At 46.3% G+C, this 26,837-nt stretch overlaps 1 protein-coding gene across 5 annotated transcripts in view; it reads left to right on the forward strand.

Annotated features, from left to right (window-relative positions):
* SLC6A9 (solute carrier family 6 member 9) overlaps positions 1-26,837 on the forward strand; it is a 64,629-nt gene that overhangs the window by 32,877 nt on the left and 4,915 nt on the right. For 4 of the 5 annotated variants that reach the window (XM_077334027.1, XM_077334028.1, XM_077334030.1 and 1 more), the window contains 7 exons: positions 21,914-22,070; positions 22,402-22,533; positions 23,388-23,643; positions 24,652-24,784; positions 25,298-25,432; positions 25,614-25,717; positions 26,475-26,712. In XM_077334027.1, coding sequence (XP_077190142.1) covers positions 21,914-22,070; positions 22,402-22,533; positions 23,388-23,643; positions 24,652-24,784; positions 25,298-25,432; positions 25,614-25,717; positions 26,475-26,712 — 1,155 coding nt within the window. Of the gene's footprint in view, positions 1-21,109; positions 21,130-21,913; positions 22,071-22,401; positions 22,534-23,387; positions 23,644-24,651; positions 24,785-25,297; positions 25,433-25,613; positions 25,718-26,474; positions 26,713-26,837 lie in introns of those variants that run through there. The other variant, XM_077334029.1, reaches the window with a different exon arrangement.

The following is a 26,837-nucleotide window of genomic DNA, read 5'->3' on the forward strand; positions in this document are numbered from 1 at the left end:
GCCCTGTGGAACGCTGACAGCTCTCGCAGGGCCCACAGCTCACCCGGGAGCTCATTCCACCAGGTGGGGGCCAGGACAGAGAAAGCCCTGGCCCTGGTTGAGGCTAGGCGAACTTCTCTGGGGCCGGGAACGATCAGTAGGTTTTCTCCCGCAGAGCGTAGAGCCCTGCGGGGCACATAGGGCGACAGGCGGTCCCTCAGGTATGTGGGTCCCAACCCGCGTTAAGCCTTAAAAGTTAAAACCAAAACCTTGAACCGGATCCGGACAGCAACTGGCAACCAGTGCAGCTGCCTCAGCACCGGCTGGATGTGGGCCCTCCAAGGTGTGGCAGTGAGGACCCTGGCAGCTGCATTTTGCACTAGCTGAAGTTTCCAGATCAAGGACAAGGGCAGGCCCGCGTAGAGCAAGTTACAGAAATCTAATCTGGAGGTGACTGTCTCATGGATCACTGTAGCCAGGTGGTCAGGGGACAGGTAGGGCGCTAGTAGCCGGGCCTGGCGAAGATGGAAGAATTGCTCTCTGCATTGGATTCCGGTTTGCTTTCCAGAATTTTGAGAATCCCGAACAGTGTTAATTGTTATATTCTCTCTGTCTCTCATGCCATGACCATGAGAACAAGAAATGTTCTCCTATTCAGCAGCTGCATAGCCACTTCTCTGCCTTACTCTGTAGAGAAGACATAGCATTTGCATCGCACTGTCAAATGTAAACTTCACCTTGTTATTCTTAAAAAGAACTCTGTAAATAATGATTTCTGATGGCAGGCTGAGAGAATGTTGCCTAAATTCCCCTAGGGAGCATGGCGGAAACGTGACTTGGACCTGCTGGTTTTTACCCATTAAAAGCTAGACTAAGTCTTCCCAAAGAAGGTGGGGAATATGCATATAGTGGGCTTTGAATAGGGTAGCCTGGTCACCTCGGTGGGGGATGAGAGTAAGGTTTCCAGCTCCGGGTTTGAAAATTCCTCAAGATTTGGGACTAGAGCCTAGGGAGGACAGGAGCCTTAGTGAGGTACAGTGCCGCAGGGCCTGATTTCCAAAGTGCCCATTTTCTCCAGGGGAAGTGATCTCTATAGTCGGGAGATGATTTTAGAGGGTCCCCAGGTATCAGGTGGAGGCTGGCATCCCTAGCTTTGAAACGCCTGTTCCCATGTTTGCAATGCTACATAGGCTCTCTCTCTCTCTCTCTCTCTCTCTCTCTCTCTCTCTCTCTCTCTCTCTCTCTCTCTCTCTCTCTCTCTCTCCCCCCCCCCCTTGTTTTCACTGGAAGATGACAGATTTTGATGTGGCACAAACATTAGAATGCATTAGCAAGTGGACTGATGCAAATTGATGTAAGCTAATAACAGTTGAGGACTTATTTGTAAAGCTGCAGTACAATGTAATTGGTTAAGTTAAACAGGAAGAAGAAAGAGCAAAATAAACTGGAGAGGGAGAGGAGAGAGAAGAACGTGTCAAGCATACTCCTTGCTGGAATAATGGATTGCTCCACTGTTGTTTAGAGTCTGTGACCAAACTTTACCTCTTGTGAACAGTAGGTTTTAAAATTTGTACTTTCAGGAGCAGAAAACAGGTATTCATAATAACAATTTGTCAAGTTGGGGAGAAAAGCAAACTTATAAATAATGTTACTAAATAATGTAAACCATATTTATTATTTTGGGACCTCACAATTTTGCAATTTATCTTGCAAGTTTTTTAAAAATCTTATAGATTCATGAAATGGACCAACTGTTTGTATCCCATATGAGGATCTGTCCTTATTTTATTAATTTCTTTATGTCTTAATGATATCTTTCTCCAAAAAGAAATGATTATTTTTGTCTTCTGACCTAATGATAGCATCCAGAGTACTTTTTTCCAAAGTTTAAACCATTTTCTTCATTGGTCAAGGTTCTATCTATAGCAAGACATAATGATGTAGCTCTTTGAGCTGTACTGGAAGGGAACCTTGTTCTGCTTTGCAGTGGTAAATACTGGAGTTCTTGTAGTCAGATGCAATGCTATATGTAGTACCCATCTCCTTTAATAGTGCCTTCTAAATAAACAACTCTCCAGAGTACATTACTTATATTTACTTCTTTTCTTAAATGGATGCTTCTTAACAGAGGCAGGACAAACAAAATTAGCAAAGCTTAAATTAAAGCATTGCCTGATTCTGGCAAGTAAACAGCCAAAGAACAAACTGAGAAACTAACAGCCTGATCATTTCTATAACCCAGAAGTAAGAAACACATCATTAAAAAAAGCCCAGCATCTACAAGCAGCAGAAGGCATATCCTGAAGACTGCAACAGTACTAAGTATTATTTGTGCTACCCTGATCCAAACAGTATCCTCTATTTATATGCATGTAATGTGGCTCTTCCAAAGATCTTTGGTACAAAGTCTATGCTCTTTACACAAACAAATACAAGCAAATAAGTAGTTAATAATTTAGACTTCACATGTTTTGGTTATAGACGTCTCTTTAAAAAAATATACAAGCAATCAAAGCTTAAGTGTAACACCTAATAGAGAGTGAATAAATTTAATTCTGCTGTATAACGAACTTTGGGGGCTGTGTGGTTATCAGGGACCATACTTGCTTCTGACCAGCATCACTTTTCAAGAGCCTTTAGAACAGGGGTGGGCAAACTGTTGCCCTCCAGATGTCCATGGACTACAATTCCCATGAGCCCCTGCCAGCGAATGCTGGCAAGGGCTCATGGGAATTGTGGTCCATAGACATGTGGAGGGCCACAGTTTGACAACCCTTTCCCCACAACAGACACTGTGTGAGGTGGGTGGGGCTGAGAGAGCTCTGACAGGATTGCTCTGTGAAAGCAGATTTGAAAGAACTGAGACTAGCCCATGGTCACCCAGATGGCTGCATGTGGAGGAGTGGGGAATCAAAGCTAGCTCTCCAGGTTAGAGGCCATTGCTGTTAACCACTATCTATCTATCTATCTATCTATCTATCTATCTATCTATCTATCTATCTATCTATCTATCTATCTATCTATCTATCTATCTATCTATCTATCTATCTATCTATCTATCTATCTAATCATCTAATTTGTATACCACCCCTCCTGGACCAGCTGGCTCGAAGCAGTTCACAAGAAAACATGACAGTAAAAATACGGAATCCTCTAAAAGTACCAAATACATATCCCATAATGCTGGCACTCTGTCCTCCAGCCACCGCAACTTCCTCAGCATGCAGAGGCTTCTGTGTTTCCATCACTACTTTACCTACAATAGCCATGACGGTGCTTTTCAAAGGACAGAGGCAAAGCCTTAGCCAAGCTGCCTACCCCAAGCAGACAGTGGCAATTTTTGTTTCTTCCCACCTGAATATAGGCCTCTGATACTGCAGTATATTTCCAGGCTGTCTCCCTGAAGGTGATGACTACAGAAACTGATGTCTCCCTTTTATGGTGGATTTTTGCCAGATGGGTTGCAGCCTGTGGATGGGCAGGGGCGAGGAGGGTTGACTGGAGAGGCATCCCTGGCTAACTTGTTTATGCCAGTTCAGAAGCCTCAGTTTGCCCATTTATTTTTATCCTGCATTTGATGGGTTGATGCATAGATTTAATCAGGTCATATGTTTTCCCCCCCATTTGCCTTCTGTAGCAATTTAAGGTTCAGCTCTGGGTGCCAGATGGAGTCCAAAGCGTTGTTGCAGTCAGTGAAGCAGACAAATAATTTCCCATGATTTAAAAAAAAATGCTAATGAGCACATATGAAGGGAGAAAACAAATACCAAAATTATTGACTTCTTTTTAAGTAAGGGAGCAGCGTCCCAACATTATCAGAAATGAGATTTCTGTTTCAGAAAAACGAAAGAAAAGCAAACTGATGGTGGAATTTGTTTTTGTGGACTAGAGACCACTTCATGACGTTTTTTTTAGTCTTCCTAGTTACAATTTTTCTCTACATCCATGCATATATTAACTGAGAATAACTCCTTATTGCATCTGATGAAATGTCTTTAGTCCTCAAAAGATCATGTCACAGTGGCTATATCCACAAAGGTTCAATGCTCTTGGAAAGGGTTTCCCCCCTGCTTTCTAGGGATGCCAGCCTCTAGCTGGGACCTGGAGATTCCCTGGAATCACAGCTCATCTCCAGATTACAGAGATCAGTTCCTCTGGACAAAATGGATGCTTTGGAAGGTGAACTCTGTGGCATTGTACCTCACTGTGGTCTCTGTCCTCTCCAGGCCCCACCCAGATATCTCCAGGATTTTCCAGATTTAGAGCTGACAACCTTACCCCCTATCCCCCATCAGTGGCTGAGGGGACCTAGCAACCCTATTGCTTCCCCAATTGTTGTGGTACATTTGTGCATCTTCCAGAGGGTCCCTGTTTTTCATCTCATACTTTCCAAACCTGATTTGGTCATAAGTTTTGGGAAAGATTGCAGCAAATCCTGGTTGTCTGCCACGTGGAGGGGATGTTCTGGGTTTCCTGCTCTTGCCCATGGGGCAGCTATTTTCCCCACAATGGCTATTTCCTCCCCTTATCACTCCTTTTTAATGGGCAATTAAGGATTGCCATATGTTATCACAACCTAATATTATAAACAACTTACAGGTTCAGTTCTGTGAATTCCCAGCTTTCCGTTTTTAAAAAGTAAGTCTCTGTAACCTTTCCTTGCAGAAATGTAAGAGTGAAGGCATATCTCTGTAATTTTTTTTAAATGAAAGGATTTCAGAGATCTTACGTGGATTGCGATAATGTTGTATCAATATAGTGATATTGCCAGATAGAAATAAACCGAAAAAGTCCCACTGGTGCAGAGGATGGGGAGGATAGCTACTATTGGGGGACTGGAGCAGGAAAATGATGGGAAAACTCTCCATGTAGAAGACCCATTGCTATTGTGCTGTAATGACCAATAGCCAGAGGGAAAGTACACATGCCTGTCCTTATGTTCTCATTTGAGAGCTGTTTGGTGTAGTGGTTAAGAGTGGCCGCATCTAATCTGGGGAACCAGATTTGATTCCCCAGACCTCCACATGCAGTCTACTGGGTGAGCGTGGGTCAGTCACAGTTCTCTCAGAGCTGTCTTGATGATGATGATGATGATGATGATGATGATGATGATGATGATGCCATCTGTTCAGTCGTGTCAGAGCCTTGACAATTCTATAGGAAAGTCTTCACCATGCGCCCCTGTCTCTGACTGCTTCTTTTAGTTGGTTCATAGTCATCCCTGTTTCGGCTTTGATCGTCTCGAGCCAGTGGATTCTTTGACAACTACGTTTCCTTATGCTGCTGACCATGCCGAGCATTAATGATTTTTCTAGCAACTTTGATAGCTCTTTTAGCCCCACCTAAATGACAAGGTGTCTGTAGTGGGGAGAGGAAGGGTTGGCACGTGTAAGCCATTTTGATACTCCTTCAGACAGTAAAAAAAAACAGGTTATAAGAAATTACAAACACCTCTCCTCGTATGGAGAACACACAGTAAATCTAAGTCTTTAAGGTACTTCAAAACTAACATACGTAAGCTACTCCTGTGGAATTTGTTTGGTGAAAATGTTCCAATGCACACTTATACTTTTAGTAGCTTCTTGGACTGAAGGGTGGTCTTTAATATAACAACTTCTGTAACTAACTCCATGTGTCTCTGCAATTTGACTCAAATGGATGTCTTTGAAATAATCTCATTTTAATTCTTCTTAAGTGTGAACACACTCCATGAAAGTTACAAGAGAACTTTAGCTACTAGTATGCCTTTTTTCAGTTTCATGCTAAGGCAACCTAAGGAAAACTTTCAAAAATCTTGAGAGTAGTTTCAATGCAAAATGGTTACCAGATTAAAATGTAAAAATAAAGGAAATTCCAGAGATGTGATATCAGGTATAAAAAGCTGCATTTATGTTTGTGAACCAGTGATGTTTTTGAATGAGGAACATTCTCATGGGATTGAGGATGTTTATTTAAACAGCATGTGAAAAACAGCATGAGTAAAAGCAATTGCATTTCTTTCTGACAGTCTTGTGAGGATAACAGGTGTAAACAAACAACATCCTTCCTCAACTGCCCAACTACCTTGACAAACCCTGTCACTGGGAACCTGGGACAGAGGTCAAAGTGATCAAAGCCTATATAATAGAGAAATGCTGTCGAGTTATTTATTTATTTTTGTATTTTAGCCCACCCTTCTCTAGAGGCTCAGAGCGGGGTAAAGGTAAAGGTATCCCCTGTGCAAGCACCGAGTCATGTCTGACCCTTGGGGTGACGCCCTCCAGCGTTTTCATGGCAGACTCAATACGGGGTGGTTTGCCAGTGCCTTCCCCAGTCATTACCATTTACCCCCCAGCAAGCAAGCTGGGTACTCATTTTACTGACCTCGGAAGGATGGAAGGCTGAGTCAACCTTGAGCCGGCTGCTGGGATTGAACTCCCAGCCTCATGGGCAAAGCTTTCAGACGGCTGCCTTACCACTCTGTGCCACAAGAGGCTCATCAGAGCGGGTTACAACAGAGTTAAAAACATACAATCCAATTTAGTAAATTACAATAAAATCTTACTTACAGTTTACTAATAAAATACATACCTAAAAACAGAATATTCTTGGATGCTTTAGGATGCTTTGGGCTGATCCTGCATTGAGCAGGGGGTTGGACTAGATGGCCTGTATGGCACCTTCCAACTCTATGATTCTATATTACCCAGTACAAAACTGCCAGTATAAACCTGTTTGCTCCATGCTAGTGCCACAATTAAATTGGAGAGGGAGGGAGGTACGTTATCTGTGTCAATTCTTAAATAAAGTTGGAAAATGTGGGATTGACTGATGGATATAGGCTGGGATATTAACAGAGAGGTCAGCTGAGCTTAAAATATCCCTTAGGCCTCAACTGTAGGCCTGGCAGAACAGCTCTGTTTTACAAGACCTGCTGAACTCTTTAATGCCCCACAGGGCCTTGATCTCACCAGGCAGAATGTTCCACCAGGTCAGGGCCCGATCTGAGGCCAGTTTAATTTCCTTGGGGTTGGGGATTTTGAGCAGGTTTCAGTCATTTAACCTAGGGGCTCTTTGGGGAATATTATACGTTTACATGTACAAGCTACCTTAGAACTGCTTAACTAACCATGATACAAAAAAGTGCTGTTTGGGATGAGTTAGGCTCAATGGTATAGGATGGAACCATGCCCTATTAAGGAAGTCCTCTTATCCTGTTACTAGCCATGCCAGATTTCCACAACTCAATCAAGAGGCAGATGCTGATCACTTTGGGATCCATATCTGCTAAGTCCAGTCCAGTCATTAGACTTTTCTACAACTTTTCATTCCCATCAATCTGACACATTATTCATACCTGTCTAAACCATACTGGATTTTGAATTCAGACTTCATTAAAATAAGTGAATTATCTTTAACCCACTCCTAGCGGAGCGGATTAAATAATTCGCTAAGGGCCCCGGCGGCGGGCCCTGTCTGTGATGAGGAAGGGTGCCGATAGGCCCCTTCCCCAGGACTGACAATCGGAGGCCCTAATCAGCAGGCGTCTGGTGATTGGGACCTCCTATTGTCACTCAGGCGGCATGGGACAAATTGCACGCCACGCGCAGCGTGCCTCGCAATTGGCCCATGCCCGCTGGACTGACTAATCGGGAGGTGCTTTGCGCCTCCCGATCCACCCCTCCCTTCACCGTCGCCCGCAGCCACCCCAAAGCCACCATTACCTCCCTCGCCACTGCCACGGCACGTCGGCTCCTCGCCGCCCCAACACGACAGCCCGCCGGCCACAGCCCTAGCCCCACCGCCGCCTACAGCCGCCGCCGCTGCCTCCAGACCCCGCCCAGCAAAGCCACACGGAGATTCTCCCACCACCTCCAGTGATGCCGCCCACTCCACTCGCTCCCACACCCCCTCACCTGCTGCCTCATATCGCCCGCTGCGCTGCCCGCTGTGGCGACATCCACGGACCTTTGCGCCCCTCTGGCCCCGCCCCCCAGTGCAACACCAGCCCGCCACATCACAAGACAACCGCCGCGCCGAGAACCCACTCACCTCCACTACCCCCGCCATTTGGCCCACGGTAGGCCGCGCTGCCGCCGGTGGGGGGAGGCCGGGACAAGCTGCCTCCGGCTCACGCAGCGCCCCACGACCCCCCTCAAGTCTGGCCCCTCCCTCTCCGCCCGTGGACAGCCGGCCCCTGACAATCCAACGCCCTGCTAGCGCCCGCTGCATTCCGAGAGCAGCGGGCTTATTTACTAGTGCATTTATAAATAGAATCTGAGTTAGGCGAACAAGAATGACAAAAACTAGATTGAGACTGAGGCTAAAGCACTTTTCAAAGTGCAAATTTGAGACTCGATGCTCTTGTTAATTCACCTGAGGAAAAAATCCCACACAAGTTGTTCTTTTTTGGCAGAATGCATAGAGGCATTGCTGTACAACTTTGTGCTATTAGTACATTAATAAATGGCAAGTGTGGGATCTACAAAGACTTATGGAAAGGAGTATTATTTTCCCGTCCTATGATTTCTTCTTTCCCTTTCCTAAAAGCCCCTATAGCCTCTCCCTTTTTCCTCTGCTTCTCTTCCTTCCCACTCAACAACCAATATAAGCTTTACTTGTCCCTTGCCATCTATTTTCCTTCCTTCCCTCCCTCTTCTTGAGAGCTGGCTTGGTGTTGTGATTAAGAGCAGTGGCCTTAATGAGGACTCTAGCACCTGCATTTTGCACCAGCTGCAATTTCCAGGTCAGGAACAAGGGTAGGCTGGGTGTCAGAGAGGACATCTGGGAGCAATCTCATCAATGGCAGCCAAAACACGGGACTACCAGTCCTCCATCAATGCCAGTGAGTTGCCGTGAGGCATCAGGACCCACAGAGCACTCAGGAAACCAATCAGATCCATAAGTCTCTGTGGGCGGGCTAAAATGCGCCCATTGCCCAAGCAGGGCATGGTGGTATGACCATGTTTCCTGTTTTCCTCAGTCGCCATCAGATCCACTTCTACCCCATTGCCAAAAATCATGTTAAGAGTGTGGCCAGCCTGATGGGTGGAACCTGTAATAAACTGAGAGACCCTAAGGTCACCATGGCCGACATCAGGTCCACACTCAACCAAGAGGATGGTGAATTGGCATGGATGCTGAAGTCTTCCAAGATGATAAGTCCTGGGTACTGCAACGCCCAGGGCCTCACTGCCTCTAGGAAGCTTGACAGGGCATCTGGTGGAGTGTTGGCCGGTCGGTATGCCAACCAGATCAACAAGTTCTCCACTGAGCTGCACTCAATGCCAACTAGGGTTGTGCATGGCTGCATCAGGGAGCAGGAGAGGCACGTGCGCCGTTGCGCAACTCGGCGCACACATGCAGGTGTGCACCTGCATGTATGCACTGAGATATGCACCAGTGCACGTACCTCCCCCCCCCCCCGCGGTGTGGCACTGGGTGCGTCGGCCTGAAACCGCCAATTCAGATGTCACCGTGCACAACCCTAATGTCAACACACTCCACTCACAAGATAGATGATGCTAGAAGAGCCCTGACGGAGAAAGCCTCTCAGATAAGGAATGCCACCACCACCACCTTACCATGCAGCCGAGATGGACGAAGGACAGAAAACCCAGACAGAACCAGGTATTTCAGGATGACTGTTTCAACCTCTCGCACCCAGGTTTCAGCCACACACATCTTTTCTGCCACCTGCCATTCAAAATATAACCCTACCAATTTATTTTTATTTTTTTTTGCTGATTTCAGATTTTTCTGTAAACTTGTTTTTTTCTCAGGTTTGTAAAAAGATCTGCCTTATCCATCCATAGCTTCAGTCTATGGATTTAAGTATCCACAAGATGGAGCTTCATTGTGGGCTAGATAAATTAATGTTCCCAAAGGGCAATTCCTTGTAGTTTTCTTTCTGTTAAGAAAAAGCATATGGGGCATAAAAGAGCTCTAGAATTCAATTGATTTCATTGATCCAGCCAATGTAACCTGTTTTGCCAACCAAATTGATCCAAGAAAGAAGGCATCTAAGTGAAGTCTTAACATTGTCAGTAAGTTGGTACGAACAGTGGGTTTTCCCTAGAGAACATTTACTGCACCCCAGACAAATATGTTCTTGTGATAGAAAACAGCCAACAACACTAGTGATTAAAAATGGAAGCCAGTTAGCACTAAAGATGCAACATTCTAGTATCGTCACTCCAGCCAAAAGAGGGATTACTACCAGCTCTGATTACCTGCATCTTTAAAGGCCATAGTAATAGGGAAGATTTTATTATTATGGGAAATCTTCAGAGCTGTTCCTAAAAACTTGCCCTTCTGATATTCCTGTGTTAAAGGGGAAGTGGGGGTCTGATATTTATTTACTTTATTTATTCTCCATTCCCCCCCTTGAGGGGAACCAAAAGTAACTTACATCGTTGTCCCTCATTTTATCCCCACAGCAGCCCTGTGAGGTAAATTAGGCTGAAACCATGTGACTGACCCAAGGTCACCCATGGTAGGAGTGAGGATTTGAACCTGGTCTCCCAGATCCTAGACTGATGCTTTAACCACTAAACCACCCTGGCTGCCTGGGAACAGCAATTTATGAGAATGGTTCCCAGTGCAACAGTGCAATTCTGCAAAGTGCAATTCTGATCAAAGTTACAACCTATTTAGTCCATTCATTTCAATTGACTTCTCAGAGTATAACTTCACTTCAGGATAATACAGTTGAGGAGCAGTTTTCATATCAGATCCTGGTCAGGAGTATGCCTCCACTGACAGCATGTTTAAGGGCTTCTGGGTAGCAGCACCAAGCAGCTCCTCCCTGGACAGTGTCCTGTATGACTTTGGCTAAAATATAAGGGCCCAAGTATGAGGTCCTCACAGTCTTTGATTCAGTAAGAAAAAAGAAGGGGGCATACTGCCTTCCCAGTTGTGTATCAGGTACATTATTCTTAATAGTGGTCAACATGGGAGTTCTTTGACTAGCAAATCCTTCTGGGTAAATTAAAAAAAAATACTCCCTGGGAATTTCAGTTGCTGTGTCTTCTGCTTGAGACTCATGGGAAACAGGGTATTTAAAACATTTAATTAGCATATATTTATAGCTTTCTTGCTGATCCCATGCCCATTTCTCAGGACGCATTTGCTCTGCCTGTAGCATGGCATTGATGCTCAGAATCACCCTATAAACAGGCTTGATGCCACTAATGCTAATGTTTGCACTGCTGATAAAATTATATGTGACCCAGTGATCAGGGGTTATGGGAATTAATGGTAGTGGGAGAAGGTTTGGGAGTTCTGGAAAGGACAGGAGACATGGTAGGGCTCGGGTTCTTTCCAACCTTCAACCCATCCCGCAAGATGCTGCTACATGGGAACATGGTTTTCATCCATCTCTGACACTCGTGTTGTGTCAATTAACAACAAATCCATTGCCCTGAGGGATTAACTCATGAAGCAGCAAACCAATCTGGCATGTGTTACTGAGTCATGGGTCAGGGAGGGTGAAAAATTCAAAAAAAGCTATCTAGGTTCTTGGTCCTTTGCCAGTCCTGAACTAAGGGGGATTGCAGTACTCTTCTGAGAGCTTACTTCCTTCAGAGTACTCCCAGAACCAACAAGCATAGGTATTGACTGTGTTGACATGGCATGCAACTCTGTGGAAAATTTGGCCATCTGGTTGGTGTACTGACCAGCCAATACACTGCGATGTCTGCTGGAGGCGGTGGCTGGGTAGATGTTGAAGTACCCCAGACTTTAACATTGGGGGACTTTAATGCCTATATCAGTGCTGCTGCTTCCAGTCAGATATTGGCTCTGGTGTCATCCATGGCAACCCTGGGACTTTCCCAATTTGTTACAGGTCCCATGCATAGTGCAGGGGCCACATACTGGATTTGATATTTGGTGCAGGGATGATGGTGACTCTAACCTGTATTGATAGACTTCCATGGACTTTCTATGAAGTTGAGTATCTCACCCATGACCTGGTGGCATGCCTAAGAGCATTTATGCTCACCCATGGACACAAATGGAGCCTAAGGCTTTCCTGAATGTTCAACAGGACACTGACCCGCCTGGCAACTCAATACCCAGCTCACCAAAACCATTGATGAGATTGCTCCCCAACTCCCTTGCTGTTCTTCAGCCAAGTTAGCCCTCTAGTATTCAGCTCAAATGAGAGCAGAGATGGTTAAAGTGATGCTGGCAGAGAACTCACAACGAAGCAACAAGAAATAGGTGACCTGTTAAGGCCTATGAGATGGCATTGAATACTGCACTATATATATATATTTCCTATATATATATATATAGGAAACAAAACTAACATGCATGAAGCGAGGTTCATGACAGCAGCCAGTTGAGTTGTTTTAGGTCAGGAGAGTAACCTATATTTAAAATTGGCACCTGGCTGTGATCCCTTCACAAAGAGTTTAGCAGAGGAAGTCCTGTTGCTCCACCATGACCTCTTGGCAGTAGTAGAAGCAGTACAAGCACTTAAGGCTCCTTAGCCAACTTTTAGATTCCATTTTGGATTCAGTTTGTCAACTCTCTGTAGATTAATGGGAGCTGTGAGGCCCACCACTTGCTCCCTCAATCCTTGCCCCTCTTGGTTAGTGAAGGCTGGTCATGAGGGGCTGCATGAATCCCTTCAGGAAATTGTTAATGTATCCCTGAAAACAGGAACTTTCCCAGCAGGGAAACAGTGATAAGGCTGCTTTTGAAAAAGCCACCCTTGGACCTGATTTCAGTTAGAAGAGTTGGTTCTTATATGTTGCTTTTCTCTATCCAACGTAGTCTCAGAGTGGCTTATATTCACCTTCCCTTTCCTCTCCCCACAACAGACACCCTGTGAGGGAGGTGAGGCTGAGAGAGCCCTGATATTACTGCTCAGTCAGCAGAGCTTCAGCAGAGCTTTATCAGTGCTGTGGCGAGCCCAAGATCACCCAGCTAGTTGCATATGCGGGAGCGGAGAATCAAACCTGGCTTGCCAGATTAGAAGTCCATACTCTTAATCACTACACCAAGTTAGCATATCTGGGCAAGGTAATTGGGAGAGCAATTGATGAACAGCTGAACACATTCCAGGGTGAAATATCAGCCCTTGATTCATTCCAGTTGGGTTTCCAGCCTGGCCATGGGATGAAGACAGTGTCCTCATCCTCACAGATGAACTCTGGAAACAGCTGATTGGGGAGGGTTGGTGCTGCTGATACTTTTGGATCTAGCAGCAGTGTTCAAAATGGTCTTCTGGCTTGGCACAGATAAGGTGTACCATTTCCCAGAATTGAATGGGATGTACACAATCTACTAAGGAGCTGGGAATTTACCTGGATGCTTCTTTATCCATGGAGCATCAGGTAACATATGTAACTAAAATTATTTTTTTACAACTTTATGAGATTAAACAATTGGCTCTTTATCTGTCCCTGATCGACTTGGGCACTGTGATCCACACAACAATCACCCCGAGCCTTGATTACTGCAATGCACAGTATGCAGGTCAACCCTTAGGTCAGCTCTGGAAGCTCCAACTGGTACAAAATGTAGCAGCGAGACTATTAAAAAACATCTCATTATGTGCACATCTTTCCTGTGCTCCATGAGCAGCACTAGCTGCTGGTGGAGCACCAGATCCATTTAAAGGTTTGGGTATTTGCTGTTAAAGCCCTTAACAGTCTGGAACTGTTGTATTTGTGAGATCCTCTCTCTCATTATACCCCCAGGAGGGAGTTGTGGTCCCAAAATGGGAATCTACCAGTAGTCTGAGGCAGGTGCACCTATTGTAACTAGGACCAGTGTCTTTTCTGCTCTGGCTCCAACCTGGTGGAACAGGCTTCCAGTGGAGATCTGGGCTCTACCGGACTTCCTTCAGTTTTGCAGGGCCTGTAAAATGGAGCTGTTCTGCCAGGATTTTGGCTGATGGTGAGTGCTGTAATTCTGTTACCAGTCCTCTCTGGCTATCCCCTCCAGCTTTCCCTTCCAGTTGTCTGGCTGATTACATACCACTCCTCTCAGTGATGTTTTAATTGTAATGTTTTAATTTGATGATTGTGAACTGCCCAGAGCCTGCTTGAAAAAGCAGAAAGGGCGGTATACAAAGCGAGTGAGGGAGTGAATGAGTTCCATGCCTAAATTGATCTGGACCTGGAAGCTTTTGCAGTGTTGTGCAGGGTTAGGTGAGGCTTCAGTGGAACTAGGGCTTGGGTGATTTGGGATCAAAAGAAGGATTTCCTTTGGCTTTTATTAAGTCCCTGTTTGCCACCTGGCTCCTAGCCCAGACCTGCTCTACTTTCCTTGCCACTGCAAGGGCAGTATGTCCCTTGAGAACGATTCACCGGAAAGGGTTGTACAACTGACAGGAGCTTCTCAACTATAAATCTGGTGTCTGATTGAAGTCTCCTTCTGGAAGCCCCTACAAGTGCAGCCCAAGGCTCATCTGCTGAGCCAGCAGGTGAATTAGCATGAGAAAGGTAGCCTTGCCAGAAAGCTCTGATGGATTAGCAAAGGGCAGGGTAAAAACTTCCTTCCATGCCTTCAAAACATTGTGGTAGCTCTTCAAAAATACCATTGGCAAGTCTTTGATGTGACATCACTTCAATCAATCTTTGAATGAATTTGGCTTTAACACACATGTTGTGATTTTTATATATCGATATAATATATGAATGTAGGAAGAGAAGAATTTTTCTGTAGTTGGGTGGATGGTGCATAAATGGGAAAGCTCTGATTCTCACACACCTTTTCTGGGTACTCTGACTTTTCCAATGAAAAGCAAACTTCAAGTTAGTTTCCCCTGCTGTTCTTCTACTGATCCAAATCACAGCCAGATGAATTACAGTAACTGATTGGCTGGCAGGAACTTTTGCTAAATGGCTCTCCTGGCCCTAGTCTGTACACAAGAGATAATGCACTTTCAATGCACTTTAGAAGTAGATTTTCCTGTTCCGCACAGGAAAATCCAGCCGCGAAAGCACATTGTAAGTGCATTATCTATTGTGTGCAGACTAGGCCCCGGTTGTGCTGCATCAAACTGTTGCCTAAGGATCCTTTAGCACTGCTTCCACTGCATATGTATACAAATACCCTTTTGTCCACAGAACCACTGAACATCACAGCACTGGTCAGAGGCAGCAGGATGCAAAGGTACAGAAATAAAAAAAAAACATGGATGGGTGGGAATAAAATTCAGGCTTATTTAGCTTTTTGTTTGAAATGCTGCCAGAAGTGGAATTTCACAGCTATATAATTCCACAGCACATTACAGGCTTACTAGATGCAGTATGATGCAGTTTTAATTGTTGATATTGGATTGTTGTTTTTATTGTTTTATTGTGATCCGCCTCGGGACGGGAGCTGCTGGGAGAGGCAGGAAGGAAAGAAAGAAAGAAAGAAAGAAAGAAAGAAAGAAAGAAAGAAAGAAAGAAAGAAAGAAAGAAAGAAAGAAAGAAAGAAAGAAAGAAAGAAAGAAAGAAAGAAAGAAAGAAAGAAAGAAAGAAAGAAAGAAAGAAAGAAAGAAAGAAAGAAAGAAAGATTATCATTATGTATTTGGAGTCATTGCATATGCAAAGAGGCTCTTGAACAATTTGTGGCAAGATGTCCCGTCCCCCCCAATTGGTGTATATTCATACTGAGGCCAAGAGTATCACAAATACATTAGAATATCCCCAAATGTTCTGGTTTCATGTAAGAACAAAATTGGAACTGATAGAACTGTAAACAAATTATGGGAGGAGGTTGGAAAGTTTGGCAGAAATCTGAGTGAAAAATCTGGATCCACTGAGTCTTTTCCTGTAGTCAGACAGATTCAACAGTTAATATTACCATTCTCTCATCATCCATTATTTCCTCACAACAACCCTGTGAAGTAGGTAAGATTGAGAAAGAGAGTGAGTGTCCCAAGGTCACCTCACAAACTTCTGTGGGAGAAGGGATATTTGAATGTGGCACTCCCAAATCCTAGTCTGACATTCTAACCACTAGGTCATATGTCTCGGAGGATGGAAATGGGCTTGAGTGAACAGTGTGGTTTTTAACTTTTCTGGTGTCTGCATTAAGGACAATATTTTTGCATTGCACACATTTACAAATGTAGTGTTGTTCTCTGAGAATCTGGCATCCGGAGAACATTAGAATTTTATGAATTTCTTCCTTTGGATTATTATCCTGGGTAGATTAAATACTGAAAATAAATACATTATTGCAGGTTATTATTACTTTTTTATTTATTACTTTTTTATTACGGTAAACCTGAATTAGAAATATAGAAACTTTATTCCCCTTTGTTCAGCCCAACCAGCCTGCTGTGCTCATGGATGTCATTTCAATCCTTCCAGTCTGGTGAGACTTCCTTGGCAACTTGGCACTGCCATGGAACAAGAGGACTGGCCTCTGGAGTCTTGGTGAGATGGCTGACACCAACTAATGGCTTGACTATGCCCTCCTGCTCTCTGTTTTCCTCTCAAGAAATGTATACTTTATAGGCCAGTCATGCCAAGAGTCTTCCAGAGGAACAGAGTGGCTAAATACCAAAAGCCACCTGGCTGGCAAAGGAAGTGATCAAACTGATTCAGGGTAGGTCAGATGGCAATCCTAGGCCAGCCATGTTTTGCTCTTGTCACTCCTGGGGGAGCCATGCATTCTGCTGGGGCAGAGTCTCATGGGCTGTGTTCTTTTGATGCAGTTTGTGTTCCAGTGTGTTGAGGAGTTGGTAGTGGCAACTGTTTTTGTCCCTGACACACTCTGGGAGCCAATTCACATGCCCCCCACTTTATGGGGGAATGTGAAGAGCCAGTCCCCTACTGCTAAAGACACCACTTGTTGTGAATATCAAACAAAGGCAGTGGGCTGCTTTCTTCCAGCAGATGACTAAGGCAGAAGTGACTGTGGATTAGCCCCAGCACTCTCCTTCTCTTGACAAGAGGCAGAAATCACAGAAGGCTCATTGCTACCATTTCTTCTGGGCCCAAAGTTTCCCTCAAAGCAAGATGACAGCAACCCATGAGAGGAATAAACTGGCCTTAATAAGCGAAGAAACAGCAGTGCATGCTGGGAGCTGCCAAACTCAGTGGGCACTGCACTTGTTCGTCTGCCCAACAAACCACCAGGTGGCCAGTGTGAGCCAAGCTTCCATTAATTAAGCAAAACAGAAACCTCATTAGCGCTCCTTTTGCAACTCCACCAGATTAGCCTTCTCAGAGCAGGCCGTCTGGGTTCCAAAAGCCAGGAATGAAGAGGATGGGGCCAGTGGGTGATCTCACTCCTTCCACACATTCTGTGGAATCCTGGCTGGATGGCTTAGTTTAGGCAGCCAAGTTGACATGCGCCAACCTGTGGCAAAAGAAGCAAATCTCTCGAGCAAGGTGGTGCTCCTGTGGCTGCTGCAGGAGACCTAGAAGCTCCACATTGGAGCACCATCCTATTATCATGACTGGGGGGGGGGGGAGGGCAAGGCTATAAATGAGTACCTAATTCCCTGGAAAGTGCAACATAGCCGGGCTGGCGACTCCATTAATTGTGCAGGAGAACGTGCCACGCGGTCACATGCGGCTGCTGCCTGAACATCTCGTCCTGAGCCCATGCGTAGGGTACATGAATGGCCGCGAGCACCTGGCATGGACTCGATCAGTGCTGGAGGAATAGGGGACATAGCGGGAGGGGAGCTGGGAATGCACTAGTTGCTTGATTTACAGCATCTGGACTCACTGCTTCCGCGGGTGAGGGGAAGGAGGGGGAACTAGCGCTTCCTCTCTTTGCCCCAGATTCCCTGCTGTGCCGTGGTGAAAGGCCTATTGGTCTGAAGGGAAGGGCACTGCTCTCTATTGTTGCCTACTTCCTACAGTTGCCAAAGGCAGAGGCTGCCTTCAGGTGGACACAGATCAAGAGACCAGAATGTTAGTACTGAATTGCTCTTGAGTCCACCAGTGAATCTCATGTCCTTCCTGTGCCTTGATCCAAACCACCAGTTTCTGCTGCAGGGAAAGTGGCTCTCCAACAGAACACCCTGGAATTCCCCCCCCCCTTACCCCTCCTGGTTTAGCATGAAGCTATGCTAACGTGGCCAGGATCCAGTGAGCCGGGGCTGCTAGCTCATGTCTGATGTGGAAGGGTGGTGCTGAAGTGTCTGCCTTTGATGTAATAATAATAATGGGTTGGCGGTGGCTGAAAAGAAGAGGGTGCTTGGCTCAAAGTAGCCACTGAGATTGAAGGCCTCTCATGGACTGATTTAGCTGTACCCATAAGACGTGAGGGAGGATTTCTGGCAAAGCCTGGATTGTCAGCATTTCCCCTCTGCAGACAAGCCCCATGGTGTCATCTGTGTGTTTGTGTGCCCATGCCTACGGTTGTGTAATAAGCATACAGAGGACCCATGGATAGGCATGCAAAAATTCTTACACACCTGCACAGCATTCTTTTTTGAGCCCTGTCCATATTCTGTTTAGCGATTCCAAACGGGTAGAGGAGAAAGAAAATCCCCAGGATTCTATTATGGTCTATTATGCCAGCGACTCTTAAGTAAAGGGACTCCATTCCCTGTCTCTTAAAGCACAAACTTCTCCTGTTAGAGTAGCGGTTCTCAACCTGGGGGTCAAGACCTCTTTGGGGGTTGAACAACCCTTCCACAGGGGTCGCGGCACAGCGAGCAGCTTGGCCGGGAGGGGGAGACCGCCACTGTTGCCACTCCTCCTGCAGGCGGAAAAGAGCGAGATTGGCATGGTGGGAATAGAGGCAGAACTGAACTGAGAAACCCCGGGGGAAATCAATTTAGGTACAATCATGAACAATGGATCTTCATGCCATTGGTCAGTTTTGGTTTAATTTCTGTGAAGGAACACTTGCATAATGTTATGGTTGGGGGTCACACAACATGAGGAACTGTATTAAAGAGTTGCAGCATTAGGAAGGTTGAGAACCACTGTGTTAGGGAGACACCTCAGCACCTAGAACTACTGAGACCGGACCAGCCCTGATAATGCTCTGCCTTTGGGTGCCTGCCCAGGAGCCTTCTGCAGCTATGACTGGCCCAGCTGGGATACCCAGTAGAGGGAGGGACACTCACTTGCCACCCACTCCTTCCTTCAGAACTTCAGTCATGGTGAGAAGAGAATTTCAAGCCTCCGCTGTGTCAGAGCTGATGCCGATAAGGACTCAGATTATGGTGAAGAACTGGGATAAGAGTAACAGTGTACAGCTCTTCCAAGCAGTCTTTCCCAAGCAATAGTAGCCATCTCCAGCAAATTAGTAGGGACAGGAGGCGAGGTGCTTGCAGGGGCTCCACAGATCCTGCACATGGAGTGAATCCTCAATGACAATCCTGAAGGTCTCCAACAACTCATGGAGGGTTGTGGTTGTTTTTTTCTCCCATCGGGGCCCCCCACCTCAAGGTTTGGGTCCCCATCAGCTAGTTATCCCCTAAGGCTTCAATTGGCAGGGATCACAGGAGGGATCAGCCCAGGCAGGCGTGGCTCTGTAGCTCTCCTGCACCCTGCCAGTCCCCCCAGTTAGTGTAGCAGATGGCTTCTTGGCAGCCCTGTGCCAGAGCGGCTGCTGTCTCTAATTGAATGACACGGTTAGGTGCACAACCCATCCGGCTGCCAGCCCCCTCCCATCCCAGCAGCAGGAGACGGAACTGAAATGACGGCTTCCATTTGCTGAGCGCTTACAGCAATTGCTAGCAATCTGTGGGCAGCCACGTGTGTGTACAAGGAGTGTCTGTGCACTGGGATGACAGAGACAGAGGAACCTCCATGGGGGCCAGGTGAAGTGGCCCTTTAGGTCTCATTAGCAACTTGTTTGTCTCAGAAGTCCTGGGACCCAGCAGGGTCAGGAAGCAGGTCATCTGTTCAGCCCGATCTTAGCCAGGGCTGGAATTTGCCCACTGGATTCTCAACTGCCCTGTGGAAAATCCACACATGGGGTTAAGTGCATGTATTTGAGCCACCCACTTTTCTCCTTTCCAATAATGAAGTCCCAATCTACCTGTCTCTTAGGAGATGCCTAATGGAGCCATACCGGCCAGTGCTGTTAACAGGCTATGAGACATTACCCTTTGGAAGCAGTTCTATTAATCATGCCAATATTAATCATACCAATATTTGTTGCTCAGAAAATACAAACTGACTATTGAAAGGCAGGGTAGGGACCATCAGGGCATTCCTGGTTCAGTGCAGAGGCAGACGTTGAGCATGAGCAAGCCAGGCAACGCTGTTGAGAAGCATCCCTTTTCCCTTTGATCAGAATGCTGCTATTGTTGTTATTGGACAGTGCATGGAACTAGCAGTGCCAGGGCAGAGCTACAAGGACAAAGGCATCATTTTCCCCCTCTAAAGAGTGCGATTATGCTTGGTGTTGGCATCCTATTGTATGGGGTGTTTGGGTTCTGTGCAGGGCTGGGTGCCTTAAATCAGATTTGGCAGCAGCACACTCCTTCATCAGCAGTTCGGAGCTACGTGGCCCTCATTTGGCTTTCCCAAAGTATGGGTAGGTAGAATTCTCATTCAGAGCTGTTTGTCTGGATTACTTGATATCATTTTCTCTAGATGAACTTTCCCCACATGACCCAGCAGCTAGAGATTGTACCTTTAGAGTTGGTGGGATTAATAAAAAGTCAGGCTTCCTCTTCTGGCTGCATTTGGTCAGTACAGATTCACTTGCTGCTCTCATCTCATGGATGAGGAATGGGAAGGAAACCACCAGGATCTATTTGGTGCCCCTTCCTTGGTGCGCCAAAGAAAATTTAACACTGGCCTTCTCCACATTCTTCCACTGTTCTATGAAATATTGTCAGCTCTACTCATTTTCTGTCTTCATTGGCAATATAAGAGGAGCAACAAAGCAAGTTCAGATTAATTGTTGATAACCTCCAATATCACATAGCACTGACTATTATAACTTTGTTCGATTAGATTTTAATAAAATTCTCACACCACAGAAATGATTCATGGAAAGGACCAAAAACAAACACACAAAAAAAAGTCCACTACCTTGACTGTGAGCACAAAGTCCCTTGATTTCAAATGGACCCTGAACAGTCCCTTTGTCTAGGATTACACTGTAAGTAGAGAGAAACTGTGTTTTGTATTCCTTCCCAATAGCTGAAGGAAGATCCCAAATGTTCCCTTTTGCCCAGGTGGAAGTCTGTTCTCTCTGCACATCATGACTCCTTCGCTTTTGCCACAAAACATGGTGAGGGTTAGTGGCTACAAAGATTTCAAAATTGCAAGCAAATTGCCATGATAGAGGATAGGCCTGGCTGCTGGTTCTTCATCAAGTGGAACTTCCTTGTGGAGGGAAGATTCATATACCTAATGAGTAAAGAAATATTCTAGGGTCAGGTGCTTGGGAGGGCTACAGCCTGCATGCCCTGCTCCTGGCCTTCCCAGAAGTGTAGCGTTTGCCGCTGCTGGAAACAGGATACTTTCTAGGTGACCACTGGTCTGACCCCACCAGGGATCTTCTGATATTCTGTGCTGTGGCAGCAGTGCCATGCGGGGGTGGGGAGGGCGGGGGGGGGCGGGGAGAAGTGTCTGTTCATCATGCCGGGATGTTCTTGTGCCAGATCGATGTGCAGGCAGAGAAGGGAGAACAGAAGCGCCTTTGTGCTGCTGCTGCTTCTCCACTTCCCTGCTTTGTATGTGTCGCAGCCCCCAGCTCCTTACAGCCTGACCCAGGACCATTCATCCGGGCGGGCAGGGGGTAGCGGCTCCATCAGCACAATCACAAGCCCCGCCCCCTTGAGGGCTGCTTCTCCCGCTGGCGGAGGAATAGAACTCAGGGCAGCAGGAGGGGCTCTGGAGGGGAGTGGGTTAAGTGGTAGGGTATCTGGCCACTGCCCTTTCAGTAGCCCCGTGGCATGAGTTCGGACGTGGTCTGGGATCTCCTAGAAGGGCAGCCGGGGAGAGCCAGAAGCCCGGAGTGCAAGTGTTGAGGCTCCCTCCTTCCCTCCGTCCCTCCCTCCTCTTCCCGGCAGAATGGTGCTGTGCCTGGCGAGACCCGGAAGCGAGACGAGAACATCAAACGGGGCAACTGGGGCAACCAGATCGAGTTCGTCCTCACAAGCGTCGGTTACGCCGTGGGACTTGGCAATGTGTGGCGCTTTCCCTACCTCTGCTACCGCAATGGAGGTGGTGCGTATCAGCCCGCTTTGGATGGCACATGGTGTGGATGACGGGCTAGCTTGGGGTCGGCTGCGGGAACTGGGGCAGGAGCCAGTTTAAGAACCTTCCTCGGCTCCCTGCATCTAGATGTTTGTGGGGACGGGCTTTCCCTCCCGAATACCAGCTTCACTTTCAGCGGTTAAAGGGGAGCAGGTGTCCCATGGGCATGGAGCTCCCCCTGCAGGGAAAGACCGGCATTCCACGTACAAAGCAGGGAATTTATTCCCCGGGCCAGAACCTGATGTTAGAGCATACATACTTTATGTTCTTGAGTCCACTCCTCCTCCTTTCCTCTCCCTAGGCGCGTTCATGTTCCCCTACTTCATCATGCTGGTGTTTTGTGGGATCCCTCTGTTCTTCATGGAACTCTCCTTTGGACAGTTTGCCAGCCAGGGCTGCCTTGGCGTCTGGAAGGTTAGCCCAATGTTTAAAGGTAAGAGGCAGTGGCTGCTGCATGTTGTCTCTGGACATCGCTACAAAGCCATTCCCTGTGGGATCTACAGACAAAGCCTGCAGCCTTCTGCACAAGAGCATTAACTGAACAGCCTGATGGAAGGACTTGTGACTCAGTCTACATTTGCATTTTAGCTGACCAGAGTTAGCATGTTAGGACCAATTCCTTTGAGCTCCCAATAGCTTTCTTGGGAGGCAGTTAATATGATCCTCCATGCAAGAAGAATTCAAGAATAAAATACATAATGTCATTATGCTTACGCCCTCCACGAGATACACATGAGTTAGTAGCTCTCTGGTGTAGATTACAGTACATGTGTGCTTTGGTGTGCCACCTCTGGTTTACTGAGCCAGGGACTAAGCATCAGTGCAGTGTGTGAGAGCGGTGAACAGGAATGCAGATTTGATTCTATGCCATAACAAAACTCATGTGCCTCCTGCTCCCTGTCCAGATGCACTACAAGCCACAGGTTTCTATACCACTTGTGGCATACATGCTACAGGCTGGCCAACCACATCTTGGGTTCTGTGTTTGCCCAACTGAATATTCAGTGTATTATATTTTGATTGCCTACTCCTCTTTCTCACAGCACAGCTGTATTGGTCTGCAGTAGAGATAGATTTGAATTCAGTGGAGACCAACAAGATTTGAGGTGCTGGATAAACTTTTGGGAGTTAAAACTCCCTCCATCCGACACTAGTTGTGATGCAGGGAGCTTTGATTCTTGTCTTGTTAGTCTCTAAGGTCCTGCTTGACTCGAATCTAGCTCCCCATTCTTAGGGTCCTTAGACACTACTACTTCTCAGTTGCCCCCTACTTTGTTTTCCCTCCAGGTGTTGGGTATGGTATGATGGTTGTTTCCACCTACATTGGAATCTACTACAATGTTGTGATATGCATCGCCTTCTATTATTTCTTCTCATCAATGACACGGGTACTACCCTGGACATACTGCAACAATCCCTGGAATACACCCGATTGTACCGGTGTGTTGGATGTTACCAACAGCTCAGCTGGGTCATCGCTCAACTTCACACAGATGCTGAACCAGACGCTCAAGCGCACTAGTCCCAGTGAGGAATACTGGAGGTGATGATGGAGGGGGATCAACCCATAAGGGATTGAAGAGGGAGTTACCTCTTCAGGGGGAATGGAGGACCTGTCTCACACAGGAGAGCTCACTGCCTTGGAGAATCCCCTACCTTGAATGCGACAGAAGAAAAAACATGACCCTAGCACAGACCCTCTCCACAATGGCAAGTTCCTGGATCAGTTCCTGGATCACAGGTTCTTCTGATGTGGATGTGATTTTGAGGCAGGTTCACTATTTTGTGGCCCCAAATGGAGACAAGCATCAGCTGTAGCTGGCCTGAAACAGAGAGTGTCATGAACATCAGCGTGAAAACTTGAAGAATTCCGGAGGAATTCGACTTCCAAAAAAACAAACAAACAAGGAAATTCCTGACAGAGCATGTAAAATGAGAGTGTCACTCTAGGAAGCTGCTGTCAGAGGCGGGGGGGGGGGGGGCTCTGAATCTTTAGAAGGCTTTTTAGTGCTTGAAAAAGGTAAAGAGCTAATGAGAGTGAACATAAATTTGCACCATTGTCATCCCAGAGGTTTAAAGAACAATGTATTTTGCTTCTTGATCCAAGAAATTAGATTAATGCTGAGAATTATCCTATCATAGTCATTTTCTGATTTACTTGAACAGCACCTTATGTTCTGTACTTCCCTCCAAACCTTAGTCTGGTCACAGCATTTCCAATCAGAATCTGTTTTCCACCCTTAGAGTTCCTGGGTTTGTAAAAGCCAAAACTCTGATGCCAGTGTGAAATGGGACACATTTACTGATTTAGATGATTCCTTCACTCTCCCAGCAGCTTGTTCATAGCAGCTTGCTAATCCTCTAATAAAACCATTGCTCAATCATTTCAGATGGTAGATCTGCAATGCCTAAGATTGTTCAAAGCTAGGCTTTCTGAGGCAGGCTGAGGGGAGAAAGTGCCAGGTGGTGTGATGTATTTGCTAGAGACAGATGGAAGGCCCTCATGAGCAATGACTCCAACTTACCTCTCTTTCTCTGTCTTCCATCCCAGGCGGTATGTGTTGAAGTTGTCCGATGACATTGGGAACTTGGGTGAGGTGCGACTTCCTCTGTTGGGTTGCCTGGGTGTCTCTTGGGTTGTCGTCTTCCTCTGCCTCATCAAGGGTGTCAAGTCCTCAGGAAAAGTAAGTCAGAGTTCCCTTTCTCTGCAGTAAGTCCTCCAAGTCTGTCCAAAATACATGGACCTCTCCTTGCCTCTGACATGGCTCACCTACCACCTGCAAGCTTCCTTTGCCTCCAGAGTCAGCCAGCCCCCGTGAGTGTTATATTACAGTCTATCAAAGGCATCCAGCAATATTCCCTTCAGTCCTGAACGGTGGGGCTACAACTTCTAAAGAGGAAAGCTGGCCTGTTGGTTTGTTCCCCAGTATTTATCATTATTATGAGAGTGGGTGAGTCGACTGTGAAATAGCCAGAGAATTGCAGCACATAACAAACTGCTGGTACTAAATGCGCATTTAAAATAAGGATAGTAACACTGAAGAATTCTCCTTACAATGTGATGAGAAGTATGAGCAGAGTTGTTACCCCGTTGTAGTTGATACAGCGAATAGCCTTTGGAGAAGGGAGCCTCTTTGGACCTTGCTTGCTGCTCTCAGTGCATCAGAGTTCTAACTAACCTTCCCTTTCACCCTCAGGTTGTGTATTTCACGGCAACCTTCCCGTACGTGGTGCTGACAATATTATTTGTGCGGGGAATAACCCTTGAAGGAGCCGTTACTGGAATCATGTACTATTTAACACCTCAGTGGGACAAAATCCTCGATGCAAAGGTATTTGTGCAGAATGCCTCAGCAGGTTGGCCTGGTGCCCCAGGGTCACCAGCCTTGGGGCCTCACATCTGCACCATTGCTATCCCAAGTATCCTTCCTTTGGAGTTTTGGGCTGGCCTAAACTGGGCCACCTATGAGGGTGGTAACGCCTTTCCTTCAACCACATCTTTGTTTTTGTCAGGTATGGGGAGATGCAGCCTCCCAGATCTTCTATTCATTGGGCTGTGCCTGGGGTGGGTTGATAACGATGGCGTCATATAATAAGTTCCACAACAACTGCTACAGGTAAGACATTCTAAAAGCAGCTGGGTGGGGAGGATGTAGAGAGAATGTGTTGGGGGGCATAATTCTTGTCAAAATTGGTCCGTAGGAGATAATGACAGAATACAGGTATGGCTATTGAAGTGCAATCCCTCTGAGTTTATGGTCTTCATTGCTTACACCAACACTGTTCTCTAAAACCATGAGGGCTGCAAATTTTCTTGTTAGGGCAGAGCTGAGGCCTGCAGTCAGGATCTGAACTTGACAGATCAGGCTTATGCTCAGAGTTCTGTAAGGTGGGTTCGTTATGTCTGGTACATACTTCAGACTTAGTTTTGTACTTGCTGTCAGTTGCAGATAATCTAGAAACCTAATCCTTTAAAAAAATTTAAAATACATTTAATAAATAACTGTTTTCATAGCCCACCCTTCCCAGTGGGTAATGACAGGCATGGTACGTGCCATAAAGTTACATTGATAACTGTTGATTACAATTAAACTTTCCAAAGTAAATTGCTTCCTTTCATCCAGGGAATTTGAGAGCTGTGTACATAGGGTTCCCGGATGTTACACATAACTTTAGAACGCTGCATGAGGCACTTTGAGACCATTCTCCAGAGATGCCCTTGTTCATTCAGCAATTGTTTATGGCAGAAACAGTACAGACCTGTTTACTTCTCACCACTTCCAAGTCCTGTGATTTGACACCACCTTGTACTCCCCTCCCTTCCTCACAGCCGCTTTCTTCTCCTGACATGGTCTCCCCTCCCACTCCCTACAGGGACAGCATCATCATCAGCATCACAAACTGCGCCACGAGTGTCTATGCCGGCTTCGTCATCTTCTCCATCCTGGGCTTCATGGCCAGCCACCTAGGTGTGGATGTCTCCAAGGTGGCCGATCACGGTCCTGGCCTCGCTTTTGTAGCCTACCCTGAGGCACTGACACTACTGCCGATTTCCCCGCTCTGGTCTATACTCTTCTTTTTCATGCTCATCCTGTTGGGACTGGGCACACAGGTAACTATGGCCATGTGTACTTTAGAGGAGACGTGGGGTGGGTGATGAAAAGAACAAACATGAGAACTGAATGCTTGTATGGTTTGGCTGGACATGCAAGTAAGTATGTTTGGCAGAGACTCAGA

Source organism: Paroedura picta, chromosome 4 (genome assembly GCF_049243985.1).
Source record: "Paroedura picta isolate Pp20150507F chromosome 4, Ppicta_v3.0, whole genome shotgun sequence".
NCBI classification, from domain to species: Eukaryota; Metazoa; Chordata; class Lepidosauria; order Squamata; family Gekkonidae; genus Paroedura; species Paroedura picta.